The sequence below is a fragment of the Rhea pennata genome, chromosome 7, assembly GCF_028389875.1.
Source record: "Rhea pennata isolate bPtePen1 chromosome 7, bPtePen1.pri, whole genome shotgun sequence".
In the NCBI taxonomy this organism is placed as follows: domain Eukaryota; kingdom Metazoa; phylum Chordata; class Aves; order Rheiformes; family Rheidae; genus Rhea; species Rhea pennata.
This window is the reverse complement of record NC_084669.1, coordinates 20,666,886-20,687,072: the sequence shown is the minus strand read 5'-3', so window position 1 is coordinate 20,687,072 and position 20,187 is coordinate 20,666,886. Positions and strand designations below refer to the sequence as shown.

At 39.1% G+C, this 20,187-nt stretch overlaps 1 protein-coding gene across 1 annotated transcript in view; it reads right to left on the bottom strand.

Moving 5' to 3' along the window:
* The window catches only part of FRMPD2 (FERM and PDZ domain containing 2), a 41,347-nt gene extending 27,883 nt beyond the window's left edge, over positions 1 to 13,464 (bottom strand). Inside the window, exons 1-6 of the mRNA XM_062580448.1 lie at positions 13,341 to 13,464; positions 9,499 to 9,656; positions 8,749 to 8,814; positions 7,556 to 7,741; positions 6,568 to 6,694; positions 4,638 to 4,769 (exon numbers count right to left, since the gene is read on the bottom strand). Of these exons, the coding sequence (XP_062436432.1) occupies positions 4,638 to 4,769; positions 6,568 to 6,694; positions 7,556 to 7,741; positions 8,749 to 8,814; positions 9,499 to 9,656; positions 13,341 to 13,464 (793 nt within the window). The remainder of the gene's footprint in view (positions 1 to 4,637; positions 4,770 to 6,567; positions 6,695 to 7,555; positions 7,742 to 8,748; positions 8,815 to 9,498; positions 9,657 to 13,340) is intronic.
* Positions 13,465 to 20,187: the final 6,723 nt, after the last annotated feature.

Below are 20,187 nucleotides of genomic sequence, written 5' to 3'. Positions count from 1 at the left end.
AATTATATGGTAGAGACAGAAATGTTTTGTTGACATGGATTTTGATTAATTGTATTTTTAAGAAATGACAAAGTCACAGGGAAGCTTTTTTGTTATCTGTTATCCCAAAGTTTCAGCCTTCTCTTGTGCATATTACAGAGTTGCTTCAGGAAATTCATTCAGGGAGTTTCAAAAGGTTTTAACAAAGTTACTAGGAGTAGCCTGCATTTTGTTGTCTGTAAAGATATGTAAGTATTTCTGTTTCCATGAATGCAACTTCAGAAAGATCTTTTAATTAAGAAGGATGTCTAAAATGACCTAAAGTGACTTCTGTGCATATAAAAATGTTATGAGCTGAAACTCAAGGTTCTATATTAAGAAGACTTTCTTTCTCCATGATAAAGTAATAAAATGAAATTCCTCTTACTGATATCATTGCCAGGTGTGTGATGCTTATATAGATGTTTATACACACACACACACACACTTGTGTGTGTGTGTGTGTGTGTATAAATATATATATAAGCGTGTGTGTGTGCGTGTGTGTGTATGTGCTTGTGAGAGACGGATAGTAATTTCTTCAGAATAGCTGCTACTGTCCTGCCTCCTACTGGCAGTAGTTTCTTTTTGGAAATTTCAAGGTATTTATTTCACATGGCTTAGATCATTGTATCATTGTGGCCGACTTATCAGGAAGTTCAAACAGTTTACTATAGATGCATTTAATTGCGAATTGATCTAAATGGAGCACTTCCTGTGGGCCTGAATTACTCATGTCATGGTTAAAAGAAGAAATTCCTGTTTAACTGGGTCAAGAACTCAGTTTAAATGGGTCGTCCTTAGCGATTACATGGTGCTTATCTGTGAGATTCTGGTCTTTGTGATACCTAGAGGCTAACAGTACTTAACATTTCTTCTTCATTTGGAAACAGTTGTGATTTCAGTTGCACTATGCTAACACTCACTCTAGACAACTCTCTTTTGGCAGGAGTGGAGTTTACCTGTTTTTGTGAACATGTCTATGTAAGTGTCTAAGTCCCAGTTTCCCTTGTGTATGTCCAGACCTGCGGTTTTACTTCCATGGCTGAAATGAGGCTAATCCTCATGACAGACCAGAGTGTTTTACTGCTTGTGTCCCTGGGTTACCTATACTCTTCAGTAAACTGGTGGTGCAGGACTGGGTGTGTTTGAGACAAGCGAGTCTCAGTTTAAGAGTTGAGATGGAAATGCAGATATTCTGCTGAATATTATGGATCGTGTACATGGTCTGTCAGAACCACTCCAGCATAAATCAGATCTCTGCTAGATTAACAGCAGTACAAGATGCAGAATCTGACCCAAAATCTGAATGTAGACAAATATGGACTCTGCTAATTGCCATGCCCAGAAAGGCAGTGACTATCCATACTGTCTCGTTACTCCCCCTCCACAGAAATGTCCTCAAATTTTTCCCTTCCATGCTGCCTGTAGAGCTGCTCCGCAGTTGTTTAAGTCACAGTGAGCCAGGTTAGCTGCTGTTGTTCTCCAGTCTAATTTTGACCGAAACATGCTAGGGGCACCTACATGATAGCTGTGCCAGCTCTTCAGAGGGCAGTGACATCTGGCAGGACACAGTGAAAAAGACAGGGAAGACAGAAGACTTTTGTGCACTTGGTTTGAAGGAGCTCTTGATGGCCCGGGCTGTATTTCCCTCACTAAAGCATTAGGACAACTTTGGTTGAGGACTGATTCTGGGTGCACTCTACCTCTACATAAACAGTCTCTGTTATGATAAGAGGTGACAGATTCAGCTGATGATCCAGGCATTTTCCCATAATGACATGGCTGTGCTACATCTCCTGTGCTCCACTAGATAATAAAAAAATTTCCATCTTTCAAGAATACACAATTCGATTACCTGTTTATGAAGAGTTTGTAGCTACTTTGTGTCCTTGACCCACTGAGGGTGGGGTCCCATGACCTGTGCGTTGTTGGGACTCTCCCTGAAATGAATGAAGAAAATAGCATGACTGAAGCGATCATAGCAGCACTCAGCATTACATCCTGGGACAATTACAATAAGGAGAAGGTTTTGACTGGCTACTACCTCTCCTACATCCTTGTTTGGGCATGATAAATGACTTCTTGGTAGGTGTAGGTGAATACTATACTAGCAGCATTCCCAGTTCTGTATTTATTGTTATTCCCTCTTCACAACCCTTCACATGAACATAGTTTTGAGAATAGCTGCATATGTACAGTGTCTGTTATTTCCATACATATATGGGATTTGTGAAACAGCTTTTACTCTTCAGAACTTATATTTAATGCTCCTTGTTCTTCTCTTTCCAAGCATAAAATCAAGGAAAAAATATCATGTGACTTCCCTGGTTAATCAGAGTAGGATATAAAATCATTGAAATTAAAACTGTAAATATTCCACTAGTTTTTTGGTACTTACTATTTTGTGAATAGTTCTACATCAAAAAAATCTGATGAAGATACAGGGATGGTTTGTGAGTCATTAACAAATAAGATTTTAATATTTCTTTCACCTTCAGTCAGCTCTGCTGCTAAAGAAGGGATAGGTATTGCGTCCTCCCAATACGCAAAAACTGAAACATAGAGGTAGAACTAGAAGCAACCTATAGTTGCCAGTGTTTGAGTGGAGACTGAGACATGCACAGATTCATTGGAATGAGCCTTTGTCAAGTTTTTGACCAAGATTTAAAAGAAAATGGACTTTCAAAACAGTCTTCTGCATCTGCCTTCGCTATATGCCACTAGATATCTGACAGACACCAAGTCCTACACAAGTTGTTGCTTTAGTGTGGTATAGACTTTTATTGCTGTTGATGTTGACTGCAATTCTTGAGCTTCAGAAAAGCAAGTCTTTGACAGGAGGGAATTATCAACAGCAATTGTACCAGCACCTTCACCTTCCTCATCATTCAGGCAGAGGAGGGTATTCTACACACTTTTTCCCTGGATACATTGTCTTTGCCTCCATGAATCATTTCCTGGCAGATTTTTGATCAAGCAGTGTGCATTCAAGTTTTTGCCATGGTTCCTAAGGAAATTAGACCCCGGAGATCATGCTGTCTGTCTGCCTGTCATTTTTGCCCAGTAAATTTAGAACCTGTCAAATTTGAAAGCAGGTGGTATACATTTCATGAAAATTAGCAGCTGGAAATCAGAAACACAAATTAATGCTCCTCAGTAAGAGAAAAGCAAGGGAAACTCAGCAGTTTCCTGTTGCTTTTGACGTCAGTGGAATCAGTGTATGTGACTTGTTGCATCTTAGTAGGTTTCTGGGGTAAAAGCCCACACATGCTCACAGGGCAAGTCTGAATCCCTGCCACAGCAGGAGCTAGGACTTGGTTTCTCATGGCAAGCTAGCAGAGGCTGTGTTCAGCCAGCCTCGGCAGCAGGCAGAAGCATGGCAGCTTGTGCTGGCAGCTAAAGGAGGCAGAAGAAGGAGGTGAATGTCAGAGTGACCATCACCAGCAGTGGGCAGAGCACTGGGAGCAGCAGGCAGTGGTGTATGTCTGGGTGTGCATCTGGAGGCTCTGAAGAGGTGAGCCAGATAGTGGGAAGACAGGTTGAAAGGAGAAGGGAGGTAGGCAGCTGTGGAGTGGGAGAGCAGGCATGGGTAGGAGTTTGAGGATGGGCAGCTGGCATGGTAAGCCTGGGTTTTTGGGAGAAGTTGATTACATTACGGCAACAGAGGGTCTGTCGGGCAGTATGAACACACTCTGCCTAAGCATCTCTTGCTCAGATCCCAGTTTAAGCATGAAGAAAAACATGCACAGCAGTATTGCCCTTCCTCTTCTTTAGCTGCCATCTCCTCCTCTGCTAAAAGCCCCTCTTTGCTTCAGTAGTTTCCTCCTACATTGTGATTTAAGCAGCTTGGGAAGAACCCTGATTAAGGTCCACCACAGTGTTTATGCTGAATAGATCTTCTCCCAGATAGTTGATTTTATGCTGTTCCTGCCATAAAAAGTAGGAACTGAACTGAAGTTCCAGCTCTGATATGTCCAGACAAGATAAATCAGAAGAGCAGTATAGAAACTTGGCATTTTGCACAATAAAAACAACACACAGCCCAGGAAATAGGCAGTGGCTCTAGGACAAAACAAAAACAAAAAACTGAGTGATTTGTTTGTTTTTTCCACTAGATTTCTCTATTAGTCCACTTGGATTTGAATCTGCTTGAAGAAACATTAATCCCCACCATTCAAGTCTTGGCGTTATTCATAGATTCAGCTGATTTTAGCACTGCCATCTTGCTGAGACATTGTCATCCTATGTGTATGTGGGGCAACTCCCTGCCCTCTCACATGTTCCCAGATCCTGTTTGCCAGAGACATGCTGCCAAGTTTTGTCTGTAATCTGCTGAACAGCTTCATCTGACAAGGGAGCATAAAGCAAGAAAGAGGTGATGGTCGTGTATGGTAGCCAGGGAATGAACGTTCTTATAGTAGGACACAGGTAAAAAGGAACCCAATGTAAAGACATCTTTCTTCTCTGCAGACTCACACAAATACACCTCCTTAGTCACATTACCATGCATGTCTGGGAGTATCTATTGCATGACCATATATGAGTAGTCTCACATTTTAGGTGACAGAATTACTGAGCTGATAATTTATAACCACCGTCTTTCAGAAAAACTTTACCTCTCCTGTGTCCTCGATTAGAAAGTATCAAAGATGTACTTTCTGAAATACTATTAGAGTCACTATAATCCACAGAGAGTTGTCTGTAATCTTCTGTTGATCGACTGTAATTCATTAATCTGGATCCTTTGTCTGGAAACAGAATGGAATATGGCGAATTAGAGACTCTGATTTTAAATCGATGTATTTGCTTGATAACTTAAATATCATTTGGCTTGACTAACTTTTATTTAGTCCATGCCTCTATGTCTTCAAACACTAACTTCAATTCCTTAAGGACCCAGGAAAGCTTGATAACTTCATTCTACTAACTCTGCCTTTTTATAATCTTATTCTCACCCAAGCTAGTTCTCATGGTTCTCATTGAGCATTCCAAAAAAAGCTAGTCCAATATGTTAGTTGTATTTTGCAAGCCCAACTGAATGATTGCAAAATACAGGTATCCTAAAAAGAAGGTCTCCTTTGGTATATTCTGAGTCCCTAAACTTTGAGCTGTAATTACTCTTTCTGAGTGCTAAGTGTACTGTGGCAAGACACAGTCCACTAGCTAATTCAGCTGCAGAAATTTCTTTAAGAGGCATCATCTTAAATCATTATGAAATACACATTTCTGTTGCAGCCTAACTTTACTTTGATTGCATTGTCTCCATCCTTTTTCAGAACCCCTGAAAGTGATCATTTTTAGGAGGAAAAAAAAAATGAACTCAAATGCTGCCAGAAATGCATGGCTCAAAAAAATCACTCTTCCTTCTCAATATAACCAACATACTGATTCATTAAAGCCCTTAAGCAAGCATAAGCCATGTGATGTGAATCCTTAGAAAGCACAGAGATCACCCCACATACTCAACACAGAGAAACTCAACAGAAGCAGTACAAGGGAAAGTGCAGGAATGTATGGCCAACAGGCAGCTGAAGATTGGACCATCTCTTTTGACAGCAGCCAACTTTTCACCAGCTTACACCAGTATGAATCTGCAAGCTCTATCTCTGAATGAGGGGCTGAGCCAGTATCATTTGAGATTTACTTTGTCTGTATGTGTTCAGAAGAAGCTCCTTATGACCAATAGGATCTAACAGAAATGTTCCACAGACATTTAAGCATGTGTGTAATTCCAGCTGAAGTTAATGGAACATGTATGTGATTTGCTGAACAGGGATTGGATTGCTTATGTGCCTAATGTTGAGCACGTCCAGAAAAAATCTGCAGGACCTGGGCCAGAAGTCTGCTTCTCTCCCAATGAGATTTTTATTGAAGTGAATATCACAATCTAGAGACCTATAAAAAAAGAATTTAGCTGAACTTGAAGTCCATATTTAGTTACAGTTAGAGAATTAGTGTGAGGTCTAATAAAATTTTCACCTTAGTCAACTGAAATGTGAAATTAGTGTATGCAACTTAGTTTATATAGTGAGCAGGATTTGACCTTGTATCTTAATCACTCCAGCAATCCAAGAGTGAATTTATAAAGCATCTTTTGAATAGAAAAGTAGAACTAAATATCAAAGAGAAACCATTAATTTTAGCTGGAATAATCAAATCTTTAAATGACAACAACATAACTTCAGAGAAGCCCACTTTTTACCTTTGAAAATACACTTGAATACAGAGTACAAAAGCAATTTTGTTTTATATACACAGTTTTTAGGAAAACTGCTTAAAAGAGTCAAATATGTACAGGCTGATTCGTTATCATTGTTTCACAGCTTTAGACTGGTGTCCTTTGAGGAAATAAGGAACAGAAATTGCTTACTTGCCTCAGAGTTTTTGCATTATGAAAACATTTCTATGTAAAGCAGTAAATATCCTATTCAGCACTATATATAATTGCCACAACGTGAAATTAAAAAAATCATCTGGCTCAAGAAAGCCTCAGGAAAGGCCCTTTGCAACTTTATTAGGCAGTTCAGATTAGAAGTCTTTCCTTACCTGCGTGGAAGTTCATCCGGGAGGACAATGCCGAAGTGTCCGATGTTTTCTCGTGCAGTCTTTTCCTTATCACATGACTTCTGCTAAGCTGAGAGGCTGTGCTGTCTTCAGTGACTGCCCGTTCTACCTATAAGCCAGTGGTACTGCAAGTCAGTATCATATGATATGTGAACTTCAGACCCTTATTCTGAAGTGATCCTTGCCCTCAGCTTGTGAAAGACTGCTGGTTTGCTTGATATAAGCAACTTCTCAGATTAACATAAAACAGGACTGAGTTTTACTGGGTTAATACCTTCATGTTAGTTGTACTTAAAGAAGGGACACCTGTTGCAGTGGGAAAGAGAGTACAAGGGGAAAGGTAACCTCAGAAATATTAATGAACACTGGTTGAAAACAGAAAAAGAAAAAAAAAAGAAGATATTTGCAATGGGTTCTCTTCTAGTTTCATTCAGCATATCAACAAAAAGTATTTGTTAACATTTAAGATCTTGAAGAAGACTCAAATGCTCACTTATTAATAGCTCCACAGTGTCAGGCTTGATTACATCTTAAATGTTCAGCTGTAGTTAAGGAATATGAATGAAACTCTCTATATGATGTAAATGTGATTTCTTTGAATTTCATGAAGAAAGTCCAAAGTCATAGTGGCAAAGAGAAATTTTTCTCTTGTATGAAACTCATTTTTTTGGCCACCCTGAAGTCTCTTTAAAGGTTATGGTTGCTTAAGCATTAACTAAGTGAATGAAGAGTGCAATAGCTTGATTGGTATTATTTCCTGGAAGTGCAAACAGGGTCTGAGATGGTGTCTTGCTTCCTTTGCTTTTACACAGGCCCATGCAATTTGCTGCTTAGATGATTAGAATCAAATCTCACTTCCTTAATTGACACAATTATTAATTTTAGGCAATTGCTCACTTGTATCACAAGTTGCTACTCATCTCTCTCACCAAAGGAAAGGAGATGTTTAGAGTATAAGGGTAGTACCTACCTCACTGACACTTCCCAGCACAAGCTGAACCATTTTCTTTATGTAGACATTTGCTGGTAAGCTGTAGGATTCCTTCTGATGTGCTTCACATGCTTCCAGAATTGAATCAGGGGAAAGTCTTTTATGTGGCAGATCTTCACATAGTGTCAGCAAGAGAGTGTGTAGTTGGTCACTCAGCTGAAGGGACTGCGTCAACATGCAGGTAATGTTAAATGACATCTCACAATGATCTGAAGTCCTGCGTAAATGGGAATTTCTGAAAGTCTTTCACCCAGCATGGGAAATGGGCACTGACTTCCTTTAGACTTTGGGAAAATTCCAGACAGGCAGCAAAGCAGCACTGAATGGGGCCTTTCCTGGGATAGAGGATGGCCTTGAAAAGAATCAGCATGTACGGGGATTTATCAGCCTGTGTACAGGGCTTCTTGGTTATAGCCATCAGCTCAGGCTGCACCACAGCTTTGCTAAGACTCTGCATCTTAAAGATTTATGCAAGCAGGACATGTAGAGTTAGCCTCAAAAAGTTGAGGAATTACAGAGCTAAAACTGTTGCTATAGAGACCAAACACTTAAATTTTAAAGAGTCATTTAGCTTATTTTCCCTTAGACTATGTATACCTGTGAAAGGGAGGTTATATCTACTAAAAACTAGTGATTTCCTAATCAGAAGGCATGGATATCCAAAGGCATGGATATACAAATGAAACAAAATACATGCTACAAATCTTTGAAGAGCTGAGTAGCAAGAAATACAAAATTGGAATTAGCAGAGACCATGACAGAGTTTTCCCAGAATATAAGATTTCTTTAATTTGTACTCTAGCATCCCATTCTTTGAAAAAGTGCATATATGTACACAGCACTAGAATCATGCAGGCATGACTTTTTTTTGTCTTTTAGTCCTACATATCTTCCTAGAAAATATCTCATTGTTACCTTGAAACAAATAATCTTCACTATTAAAAGAAAGATACAGTTCATCTTAATGAGGCCTAAATAAATTCTAACTAAATTTCTGATTTGGATGAACTGGTATTTTTGGACCTTGACACAAGCTTTCCAACTGGCTGTGTTCTTTCTAGTCATCCAAATATAAAACTCCTCTTACTGAGACTTCAGATTATGCCTCTCAATCTTTGAACCTACCAATACGAGGCGGAATAAAAGAAAATGAAAACACTTGTGTTACTGGCCTGGTTTGGAGGAACCTGATAGTCTGCTGACCAGTAGAAGGTCATTCCTAAGGAATACACCAACATCTGTCAAAACAGAAAAGGAAACTCTTCATGAAGTAAACATTAATTACAGAAAAGCCTCTTGCTAGAGAGACTGAGACAGTGTTTGTTTAGCCACAGGATGGCAGGAGCCAGACTTATACTTAAAATAATAATAATAATAAATATAAAAAAATAAACTAGACTAGAGGGAACATACATAAATGTAGAATGGTGACTCTTCCTACATGCACTGCATAGCATACAAGGGGTATTGCTCAGTGTGAGGGGCTGAGCGAGGCTGCCCTCTATGCAAGGAAGCCGTGAGTAGGAAAATGGTTAAAAAAGCTGAGCACAGTTCTGATTTAGTGAGAGTTTCCACTCTCCAATTCAGTAGATACCACAGTCCTGCTGCTTCTGGGATTAACATTATCATAGCTGGTCAAATTTCTTGTTCATAAAATTTTTCTTCCTTTCTGTGGGCCCTTACAAATAATACATTTCTTCAGACCTTGAGAACTGAGGTTCAAGATCGATGTTGATGTTGACATTCATTCTAATCTAATGGTGAGCTTCAAATTATATGCAAATTTTTCTAACTGTAGCTTAATTTGTTTAGTGTGATTGGAAATGGAGTTTGGCAGTAGTAGACACTTGGTATGTTGCACCGAAACCCACAAGCTTGTCTTCATGAGGTATTCTCAAGATTTATTTTGAAATATGCCTCACCTTTGTTAGTCCAGCGTGTTTGTTTTTACTTCGTCCGTAGAGCAGTTCTGGTGCACTGAAAGGGACAGCTTCTGACTGCAATACATTGTTTTGGAAAGACAAATTTCCTTCAGTAGACAGTAGCACTGACCACGGGCAAATCACACAGATGGTGGGGTCTGAAAAATGTTAAAGAAAGTAATGGAGTTGTTAATGTTTAGTCTACTGTGCTGGTAAAATGTTATTGCTGGGGTCTCAACCATGTAGCCACATCTATCACTAGAGTTTCCTGGAGAAATACTGAGAAGTCAGTGAAATCATTTTTCATTTATGCATAGCTGATTTTCTCACCTGGTATTCAGTGATGGTCAAAGAATTGTTCCCTCTCTCACATCATTTCACACATAGAAACAATATACTGACTTCAGTGGAGTTTTGAAGCCTAAAAAGAGGTGGAATCACATTGCATATGCTGATTCTGAATTAAATTAAAATCTTAGCTTGTGATTTTTACTAGGTTTTTATATGCAAAACACAAGGGCAAGTGTTATGCTCAGAAGAGCACAACACTTTTTCCAAAGAGGTATGAATACTCTGAAGCTGGCATTTGCAGTAGAGCTAAAGCTAGCTTTCATTAAACTGCATGACTGTGGTACAAATCTCCTCTCTGTGATATTTTTTTATTCCAAGTGCTGCTTATAGTCAGTCATATTTGCATTTTAATAATCTCTCTTTCAGTGCATTTCATCTAACAAAGCCAGATAAGTCAGTATCTTTTCAACCCCATTGTACATATGAACTGATGCAGAGGCAGGCTGTGATGACTACACAATGTCAGTCAGCATAAGAGAAGCTGAGGTAGCAATAGAAACAAGATCTCCTAAGTCCCAGAGCTATGGTCTAGTACAGTTTTGTTTGCAGTTGTGTTTTGTTTCCAACTACCTTGAACTTTGGGGAAATTTTTACCAGAAGGCAAATACAATAACTGTCTGAACCAAAACCTAGAATAAGTTCTACAAACACCATGAAGAGCCATAATGTTTTAGCATTATTCACATTCACGCTTTCTAGCTGCACCTCAGTTCTATTAAAAGAGAGAAAAAGAATATTTCAGATAAAAATGCCTTGAAATGGTAAATGTAAACTCCTAAATCTGCCAGAGTCTTCATGGCACTAATAGGCCCTCTTCTGGGGCCTCCAGCCTCACCTGGGACCTCAACCCACACTGGGCCCAGTGGCTCCGTTTAAGCTCAGTCGGAGGCTTTCAGACCTGCCTGAGGTATTTTGTACGAGTGCTTGTTTACAGCTATGTCCCAGCTATGTCTGTGCTTGGCTGTGGGCCTTGTTGATCTTGGCCTATGGTCTGTCTTCCTGGCTTGGCCTCAGACTTGTCTTGTTGCTATGGTCTTGCCTGGTGATCACTGAGCTGTGTCCATGCTGGTTACCCTTGTCAAACCTGATCCTGACTCAACTTCTTGGCTTGACCTTAGACCTGCCTTGTCACAAAAAGCTTGTCTGGTGATCTGGATTCTTGGTTGACCCTGGCTGCCTACCTGGGACCTGTCCTGCTCACCTCACTCAGTTACTGTGGGAGTGGGCCCTGGCTGGGGAGGCCCCTGCCCTGCTTGCCCTGTTACTGTGCTTGGCTCCTGACTCTCTCTCCCTTAAAAAACAGGTGGCCCTTGCTGCCTTCAGAAGAAATGTGTTTGAAGGCATCTCAGTAACGGGCTAGATTCTTCTTGTAAAGTGCTGAATGCTCCTAAGAAATAGCACTACAGAGATCCACGGAAGTTGGTCTGGTCTGAAGCAGGAATGGAAGCATGAGCATATACAGTTTTCTGCAAACACTGTGAACTCATATATATGTGTTAAGTAAATTTGACCAAAGAATTCAAGTGATTTGGTTAAAATGCTCATAAAAAAACATGGAATGGTCTAAGATATTTCTCTTACTTTAGAAGAAGGGAAAATTGCATTAGCTATGGCAATTTGAATATGGCATTCCTGAAAAAAAAAGTTAAAAAAAAAAGTTGGTGATTGAACCTCTCTTCAGTCTAGACAGTGAGAGCAGAGATTTTTCAGCTCTCCAAAGGAAGAGAGGCAAGCTCTAAAAGCCTTAGTATTTTAGTACTTCAAAAATTGCATATTAGAAGTGGCTGTTTAATTATTATGCGTGATGATCTTCACATCAGGAAATGGAATGAATGGTAAAAATGGTAATCTGAAAACTCATATGCTCTTAGGAGGTTTGTACTGCCAGAGGACTCAAAAATGCGAATATCAGTGGTCCATAAGTCTTGAAACTGTTCTTTAGGAAATTACAGGTCTTAATCTTCAGTTAAACTTTTCTATTGTTTCTCCTCCATTTCCATAATACTGTGCTCAAATAAAACTACCACATTCTGGGAAATTTGTCTGTTTTGGAAACAGGTAGCCAGCTTGTACTTTGACCTTAGCAAAGGTTACCATGCCTTCTGTAGTGTTGACCAGCCAAGCCTTCAGCACACCTGCCTAACCACTCATTGGAAATACTACTATAGCAAGCTGGTGCAGACTGACACTGAGTCTAGCAGGTTTTATTAGATCAAGCACAGTGCAGCACAAATGCAGCAATACTGGCCCTGAGAAGAGGCTGATTCCAGAAACGGTACGCTTACAATTAAGTGATGTGGAGCCAAAGATAAGCGTAGGTCAACTGGGCTGGCACTGGGCAGAGGCAATTTACCTTCACTGCCTTCTGAGACATGGAACTCCAGAATGAGTCAGACTCTGCATCACTTCTGGGCTTGAGCTCTGTGAAGGCATGTTTGAGGAGGATTGCACCTGCCTACAAACTAAAACTTGTTTCTGCATCCCTACTTCTTGTTTTTATTCTTCATCTTCTGATCATGATATCCTAAACTTATTTGTTGCAGCAGAGGGAATACTGGCTGATTATCCAAATTCAGTAGACATCCAGCAAGTCTGCTGGGAAACCAAAGTTATGGAGAGTGTAGGATTAGTTTATTGTTTGGCACTGACTTAATAAGCCTTGATTAACCTCAGCTGAGTATGAGTATACTCAGACAAGTATGTCTATACCATATTCCTTAGCACATTCTTAATGCCTGCATAACCTGATCACTAGGTTATAGAGAACTGCTTGTATATTCACCCTGTTATAGTGTTCAAATCCGTAATAACCTGGTTGGTAATAAAAGTTCCCCCTCCAGCTATTAGAAGAAGTTCTATCACTTGTTTTCAATATTTCATATTCTAATTTTACATGTTTATGAGGTGAGAACACATCTCATCCATTGATCCCTCAGAAGAATTATCCATTGTCATAAGCAGTTCTCAAAATGTAACTGACAGGTTGTTCATTTGTGCTCGGTTGTAGCACTGCCTGCTGACAAGCAGTCATCGTAATGACTTGCCTAGCCAGTATGATAGTTACATTGTTAGCATCAAGCATGAAAGTCTCTGCTAGCTAAATGAGAAGCCATGTGGATTTGCCTCTCCTGCTCTCACTATCAATATATGAAGGACATGATCCTAGCGGTCACTGCACTTTGTATGGGCATATGTTATTTTGACTTTAAGAGGACTCCTCTGTCCTATTCTACCGTCTATAGTTATCCTTAAATGAATTAACTTCTGATGCATAGTTTGGGGAAAAACTAACACTACTACTGTATGAAGATCTCTATGTTGGTACAGCAGTCTGCATGCAATGCCAGTAACTATAGCTGCAGCACTGAAAGATTCCTCAGTTTTATTAGAAATATATTACTCCCATCAATGCTTCTTTTCTGAGTCAAAAAAATGCCCTCAAGAATGAATTTTCAAGGGTGAGAACTATAAGCAGATAACTTTCAGCTCACCTTTGTGAAGGTCCTCAAGAAGCTGCGCTGTGGCCAGGTACAAGAGTGCCCAAATATCTTCTTCCTCCAAAGGGCTTCCTTTTGCCCACAGGACCTCGGCCAGTGACACACAGGAACTGCTCATGCCTGCTGCCAATAAAAACCAGATTTGGGCATGCTAGAGGAGACTGAATTGCTGAAAGCAAACCATACTAACTACAATTACAACTTCTTCTCACGATAAGAAGTCCTTTGTGAACCACCACCCCACTTCTTTGCTTGCAAAAGCTAGGCACAGTTTCACTGGGCAAGAGTGAAGAAAGGGGGCTGGACTAAATGCCTTCCTGTAGTCTTTTCCAGCACTTCTATTTTTCATTTACTTTCCATTTGTAACCAATCACAAAATTGTGTGGGGCAAATCACTTCTCAGGAGATCCTTCATGAATTTGTACCCACTTTGAGTGGTCATCTGAATGGTAGGCCATTTATTTTGCTCCTTAATTGGATGCTCTTGTCTATAAAAATCATGAGGCAGGTATAAACAAAGCTTAGTCCTGTAGGTTTTTTTTCTCCTTCTAAGGAAAGACAGATTAGGGAAATAGAAGTATTCTAAGAGAAAAGGAATGGCAAAGCAAGAGATGCACTATGAAAAAGGCTTATAAACGTAGTCCACCACAGTGATTTTTTCTTTCATTCATTGCTCAGCAGAGTAGTCACTAAAGATTTGGAGACTCTCACTAAGTTCATTGAGAGATTTTCGGATGCCTAAGACATGGAACTTGCAGTTCATTCATACTAACGTATGTAAAAGAATGCTTTGTTTCAGTGAACCGAATTAAAAGATAATTCCCTATGTGTGCTACTGAATAGCATACAATGGTACCCAGTGCACTGTCCCACATGAGCAGGAACATAAGACCTGGCCTACTGGAGAATGTTGGTCCATGCTCCTTCTGTTCTGTATCAGCTGCAGTGTTGCATAAGATGATTTATAAGAAGGTATCCTGTAGTGATCAATAATTTAATGTCTATGGAAAAGGTATTTACCTAATCCTAGGCAACTGGAGACTGACTTATGATTCGATGTATTAAGGCTTATTTTCCTCAAAAGATTTTAACATACTAAATGTTGTCAAGGAAGGTTTTGTTATTCACAGATGGGTCTGATTTTACTAGTTCCACACTTTTGTAGTATACTGATTTCAGTCAAGCTGCTCTAGATCTGCACATCTGTAAGGAAGTCTGAATCCAAGCTTCAACTTGGCTAAAAGTTTCTGGAATTTATGCTTCTGCTGTTACTATCTTGTGACAGTGAGCTCTGTAGGTTCATTGTATGCTGTGTAAATAGGGGAATAATGACAAAGGTTGGAAGTGATCCATCTACTGCTTTGTGGTTTTGGCATTGTCTATAAACAACCGTGTGAGCGTGCCAGAGCCTAGGACGTTGTTGTTATGTACATGGCTAAAAATGCAACCACAAAATAGCTTCACTCACAACCTGAAAGCAGCTCTTCCCCCCTACCCCAACCTTTTCTCCATCCTCTGTACACAGCACTCTTATTGCTGCTGTTTGTTCTCTGCTTGTAATAGAATTTACTGTCTGAAAGCTGATTTCTTTGCCAGTTTTCCATTTATTATGCAGTCTTCAAGGGGTCATTGCAAGACCACAATAATGTTTTGCAGGAACAACCTGTTGCTAATTAATAGATACTACATAGCCTTTGCTTGATTGGACTCTGTTCTGATTTACTAGCTTCCAGACAAGGAATCACAACATTGGAAGAACAATCCCTTGCTGCAGTCACCACAGGATTATGGACCAACCTAGTGACATTTTAAATGGAACTAGAGTCCTAATTTTAGACTGTGTAGCTTCAAGGGATAGTAAAGCTTCTTAAGAATCTAACCTTAATTAAAAGAGACAGACAAATCTGCTTAATCTAAGCCATCACCATCTCTCTTAATAAATTACTGTGATAGCATTTCACTTAACCCTGTAGTACTGGGACTAAGCAATCAATTCGCATCCATACAGCTAGAATCTGTGTGGCTTCTCCATAAGGCTAATCTACCAGGCTGCACTTACAGCAGCTGTATTTGGGACTGTATCAGAGGGGGACCGTAGCTTCTATTTTAAATGGAAGTTCTTATATGAAGTGATTTCAGTGCTGATATTTCTAAATAGATTAAATTACTTGATAAGCAACTATACAGAGTCCAGGCCTTTCTGCTTCATGGAGCTAATGAAATCAGCAGTTACACCTAAGCTGCTTCACTTTTGTAGTGAATGTTTATAAGAGTAAAACTTGTGTCTCAAATTAATAGGGTGAATTAAATGATTTCAGCTAGCAATGATGTGCAAAATTATTTTTAAAAATGGTTAAGTCATATTCCCATGGAAATCAGTGTCTGTTTGAAGTTAATAAATTATTGCTTTAATGTTATATTTTACTGTATAGTTAATGTTTAAACAGCGTGCTGCTTTAAAAGCAAATTGACAATTGATTTTTAAATATACTCACATGCCCTGTATTTGTGGGCTGTATTTTTGAGTTTTGTTTTTCAAGATCAGCATGATGTATTTTTTCCCCACTCGTACATTTATATTTTTGTGAAATAACACATTTTTTACAGCCAGCCCAGACTGCATATATGTATGAGAGTAAAAGTAATATAGTGGTGATATTATCATTATAGCAATGCACATATTCATGGTCCTTCTGTTCAGTAAAATCTTTGATCCAGAACTAAGCAATTCTGTGCTTATTCAGACAAACTACAAGTGATATGGCAAAGCAAATAAATTAGGAGGTAAGGAGTAGAAAGGTAACAATAACCTTGCAAGAAGAGACCTGGTTATTCTCAGTACCAACACACCTCAAAAAATGATACTAGATCTCATTCAGCCTGTGGGAAGAAGTCAGGGTAGCAGAATGTACTCACCCACTCTGGAATTTGGCCAGGACATAGAGGTTAATGTTTTAGGGCCTGGAAAAAAGTGTCAAATGACTTTTGTCAAACTCCACCTCTACTTTTGCTGCTTTCCTCTCTGTATAGAGGCAAAAAAGCTAAAAATTACTAATTTGGGGTAGGGAAACTGACTTTCCCTTTTCAGACAGTTATGAATTGAACATCCTCAAGGGGCATTGGGGCATCTAGATTCTTAAATAAAGGACAGGCCTTTTTGTATAAGCATATCAACTTACTGTGAAGTTGGTTCACCTATGAAAACAGTTTCCACAGAATAAAAGTGTTAATCCATTACCTGGATGGTGGTGAAGAGTTGGATGAAAGGGGGAGATGACAGGACATAGCAGTGAATAAGACTGTGGAAGGAGGAACTGGGCGCAGGTTTTGAAATTACTGGGTCAAGTTTGTTTCTCATTTAGTTTTAAAGAGGTGAACTTGTACCACTTGGACATCTTGAAAGACAACTGGAAACTAAAGCATTGGCAAAAGCTTTGTGTATAAACACACCAGAAAAACAACTGAAGCCTGTCCTGCTTCATTATCCTATCTTATATAATGGTAAATATCTAGACAGAAACTTAACCAATTTTTAAATTGCTTAAGAGAGCAGACAGATGTAGATTTTATAAACAGCTGTGCATGAAAAGTTTGACCATAAATACCCATCCCATCTGTTAAAGGTGACTGAATTCGACAGGGGTGAGCCAGAGAGCGCTCATATAAGTAGGTTCTCTGAGAGGTCACTAATCTCAGTAAGGGAATGTGAGGGTAGATCCGTAGTGGCAGGCAAGGTGGTAGGCTTAGAGATTAACTACCGCTACATCCAGAAAAAGTCGTCTGCTCACATCAGTTCTTGTAAGCTGGTGCACACCCTTTGCATACAAAGACACATGAAGTTGGCTAATACTGATTTTGCATAATTTAATCACTACACTTTTAATTTAGACACTACACTTGGATGTTGAAGCATTTGAATCTCCATTACTCATTTTCAGGAATAACCTTAGAAATGACTTATACAGTTGCTTTTAGTGCTGCATCCAAGGAGACACACATGATTCTATACAAAGGTAGTTTTTAGCCATCTTCCTCTAGATAATAGTGTTTCCCTTAGCCTTCTAACCCTGTCAGCAGTTTTACTCCAATTTCTTAACTATGTCTAGCAGTCCCCTTTAGGTCTCAATCTAAAAATATCTCCTGTGAATTAACAAGCAAAAGCAAGGGCACCCAATCCTGCTCTTATACACCCAATGCCAAAACTTCTTGGGCAGTGACAGGAGGATGAAGCTAAAGAAAAACATTTTGGAATAAAAGACTCAGTTCTGGCTCAGCTCTGGCACCTGGACCTCAGATGCTAGTCCGTAAGTCTGCCTTCAAATCTAAACTGATCAAATGCCAGGCAAATGGGAACCTAAAATGACTTTTTCCTAAGGTGTTGGAGGGCTAGTAGGCTGATTTTAATGGCTGGAAAGATATAACATTGTGTGTCTTGCATCTAAACCTTAGCTCTGCAACATCTACTGTCTCAACCCCAGCAGGCTGAGTAAGACTTGCATCTCCCCTGAGGCAGCTCAGGTGGTAATAAGGGAAGCACTAAGTACCGTCTTCTGTGATATTGTCAGAGATCTCACAGCACACCCTGTGAGGGTCTTAGATACCACAGGCCTGGGGTGAAATCCTGGTCCATTCAATCCACGGCAAACTCCTATCAGCATCAGTGAGTCTGGGCTTCTGTTCAGTATTCTTACGTACACAGTGGGGAAGGAAAGCTCTGTAAGTACAAACTATTTTAATTTTTTGTATTAACCTAAATTGTTTCCATGTATAATATTTGAAGTAAACAGCTTGATTTTTAAGAAGATCCCCAGTTTCAGCTATGCACGTTCTGTGAATCTTTCCATTCCCTCCCGCCCCCCACATATTAATTGCCTGCTCTGGTTCCCACCATGTCCTCACTGATCTGCCCTGTTATTTTCTGTATTCCTTGAAGACTTCTGTAATTCCCCACCATTTGTCTGCAATGGAGAAATAAATTGTGTTTAGCAGACATGTTTGATAATTCTTAATATCTTTTAGGATGAAAAGCAGCTAGCTAACACATTTTAAGCAACATTCTTTTTCTTGACACGAGGTGCTGAGCAATGAGTTAATATATCAAATAACGTGTTTTCTGAACAAACCCTGTGTAGGAAAAGGCATAGACTTAACAAAAAACAGGTGAGGGCTCCTACCTGGATAAAATCAGTCTGTCTATCCTGTCTCTTGCTTTTCCTCTGTATTTCTCCACCCTTTCAAAAATTAACACCCTTCATTAACACTCTGCCCTGAATGCCTGATGTTTAGGAGTAGCCCAGTGCTGAATTTTTACCTTTTCATTTTATGACACAGGAGTTCAGAAGCTTCACAAAGTGAGTCTCAAAATTCATTGAAGACCAAGAGTAAATGAAAACACAATAGTTGATTAAGGGCAAACCAGATGGTTTTTTTTAACACTAAGTATTCCAAATACCCAGACAAAAATTCCTTCTGCCTGTGTCAGGCAACCTGATGCACAATAAGTCAGACTTAATTACCAAATTAGGCAGATTAAAAAACAGGCTAGTGCTAACATTTCTATTGAACCACAGTTTTGAAATCATCACTGTTAATTCCTCAGTAAGTTTACAGGGTTTCAGGAAGGTCTGTCCCGAGCCCAGCAGTGTGTTAGTCATAAGCTCCAATCAGTCCCAGCTGCGCTGACTTCCCTGAGTCACTCACTGCTGTCGCGACAGCATCAGGCATGAACCTGAACCAAGGCTGGAGCCATATCAAGATATGAAAGAAGAGTTTGTATTTTGTGGAGGCACAGGGTTATAGCCTAGGATGTGAATTAAACTGGCTCTGGGTCTCCACAAAGTTCACTGAGAGAAGTTTGGCATCAGTGAAATAATTCTGTCAATTCAAGAGTGTTAAGTACTCTTAAACAGTTTCCACATGAGGATCACAAACTGTTGTTGCTCAAGGCTGCAAGTTCTCCACTTCTTTAAAAAAAAATCTCAGCCCTGTAATTTGCAATGCTATATGGAGTTTTTTAGAGGTGTCAATCTATAAGATAAGTAGGACCAAGTATTTTGAGATATGAGATATTGAAGAAGCACTGAAAGCTGCGACCAAGCTGTCTATCAGTGAGAACTCTGAGCCTGTTTTGTTTTGCATCCAATTTGTTGCAATCCACAAAACTGTAACATGCAATTAGGTACAGAAGAAAGAAATGATTGCTTCAGTCAGTAATTGTGTTATATTCAGCATAGTTGAAAATGCTGTAAGCTTTGATAGAGCCTGACTGTATCTATAATGTTGATGACAGTTCTGGTGAATTAGTTTAGGTTACATTTTGTGCTTGACACACAGTATTCTTATATGAGAAAAATATAATATACAGTTATGAAAATTAAAATGTAGAAATGATTTACTAAGAAATGACAGCTAAGTATATTACTTTTAGAGGCATTATTCATGTATAACATTTAAAACTGAAAATCCAAATAAATCCAAATAAATTCTCAAACAAATATATATTAAAATGTAGTTAAAAATGGATTAAAGGAATGTTGTGTCTATTGCCAAGCTAATGACTATTACTGATAATCTTAAGGGAAATACAGAAAAATTGTATGGAAATAAACGTAAATCTAATATCTTAATTATAACTATATGAATATTTTAGAGAAAAAAAACAGGAAGTACCTAGAGAATATAGATGCTCTTGCTGTGTACTTCTATATTTCTCAATATCTAACTTAAACTCTGAGTTTTCTGCGTATATAATATTTTTTAGGATCACTGCAGTAACCATTTAATATAGTTAAAATTAGTTTGTGGTATATACTATCATCCATAGCAACATGTTAACATAGTT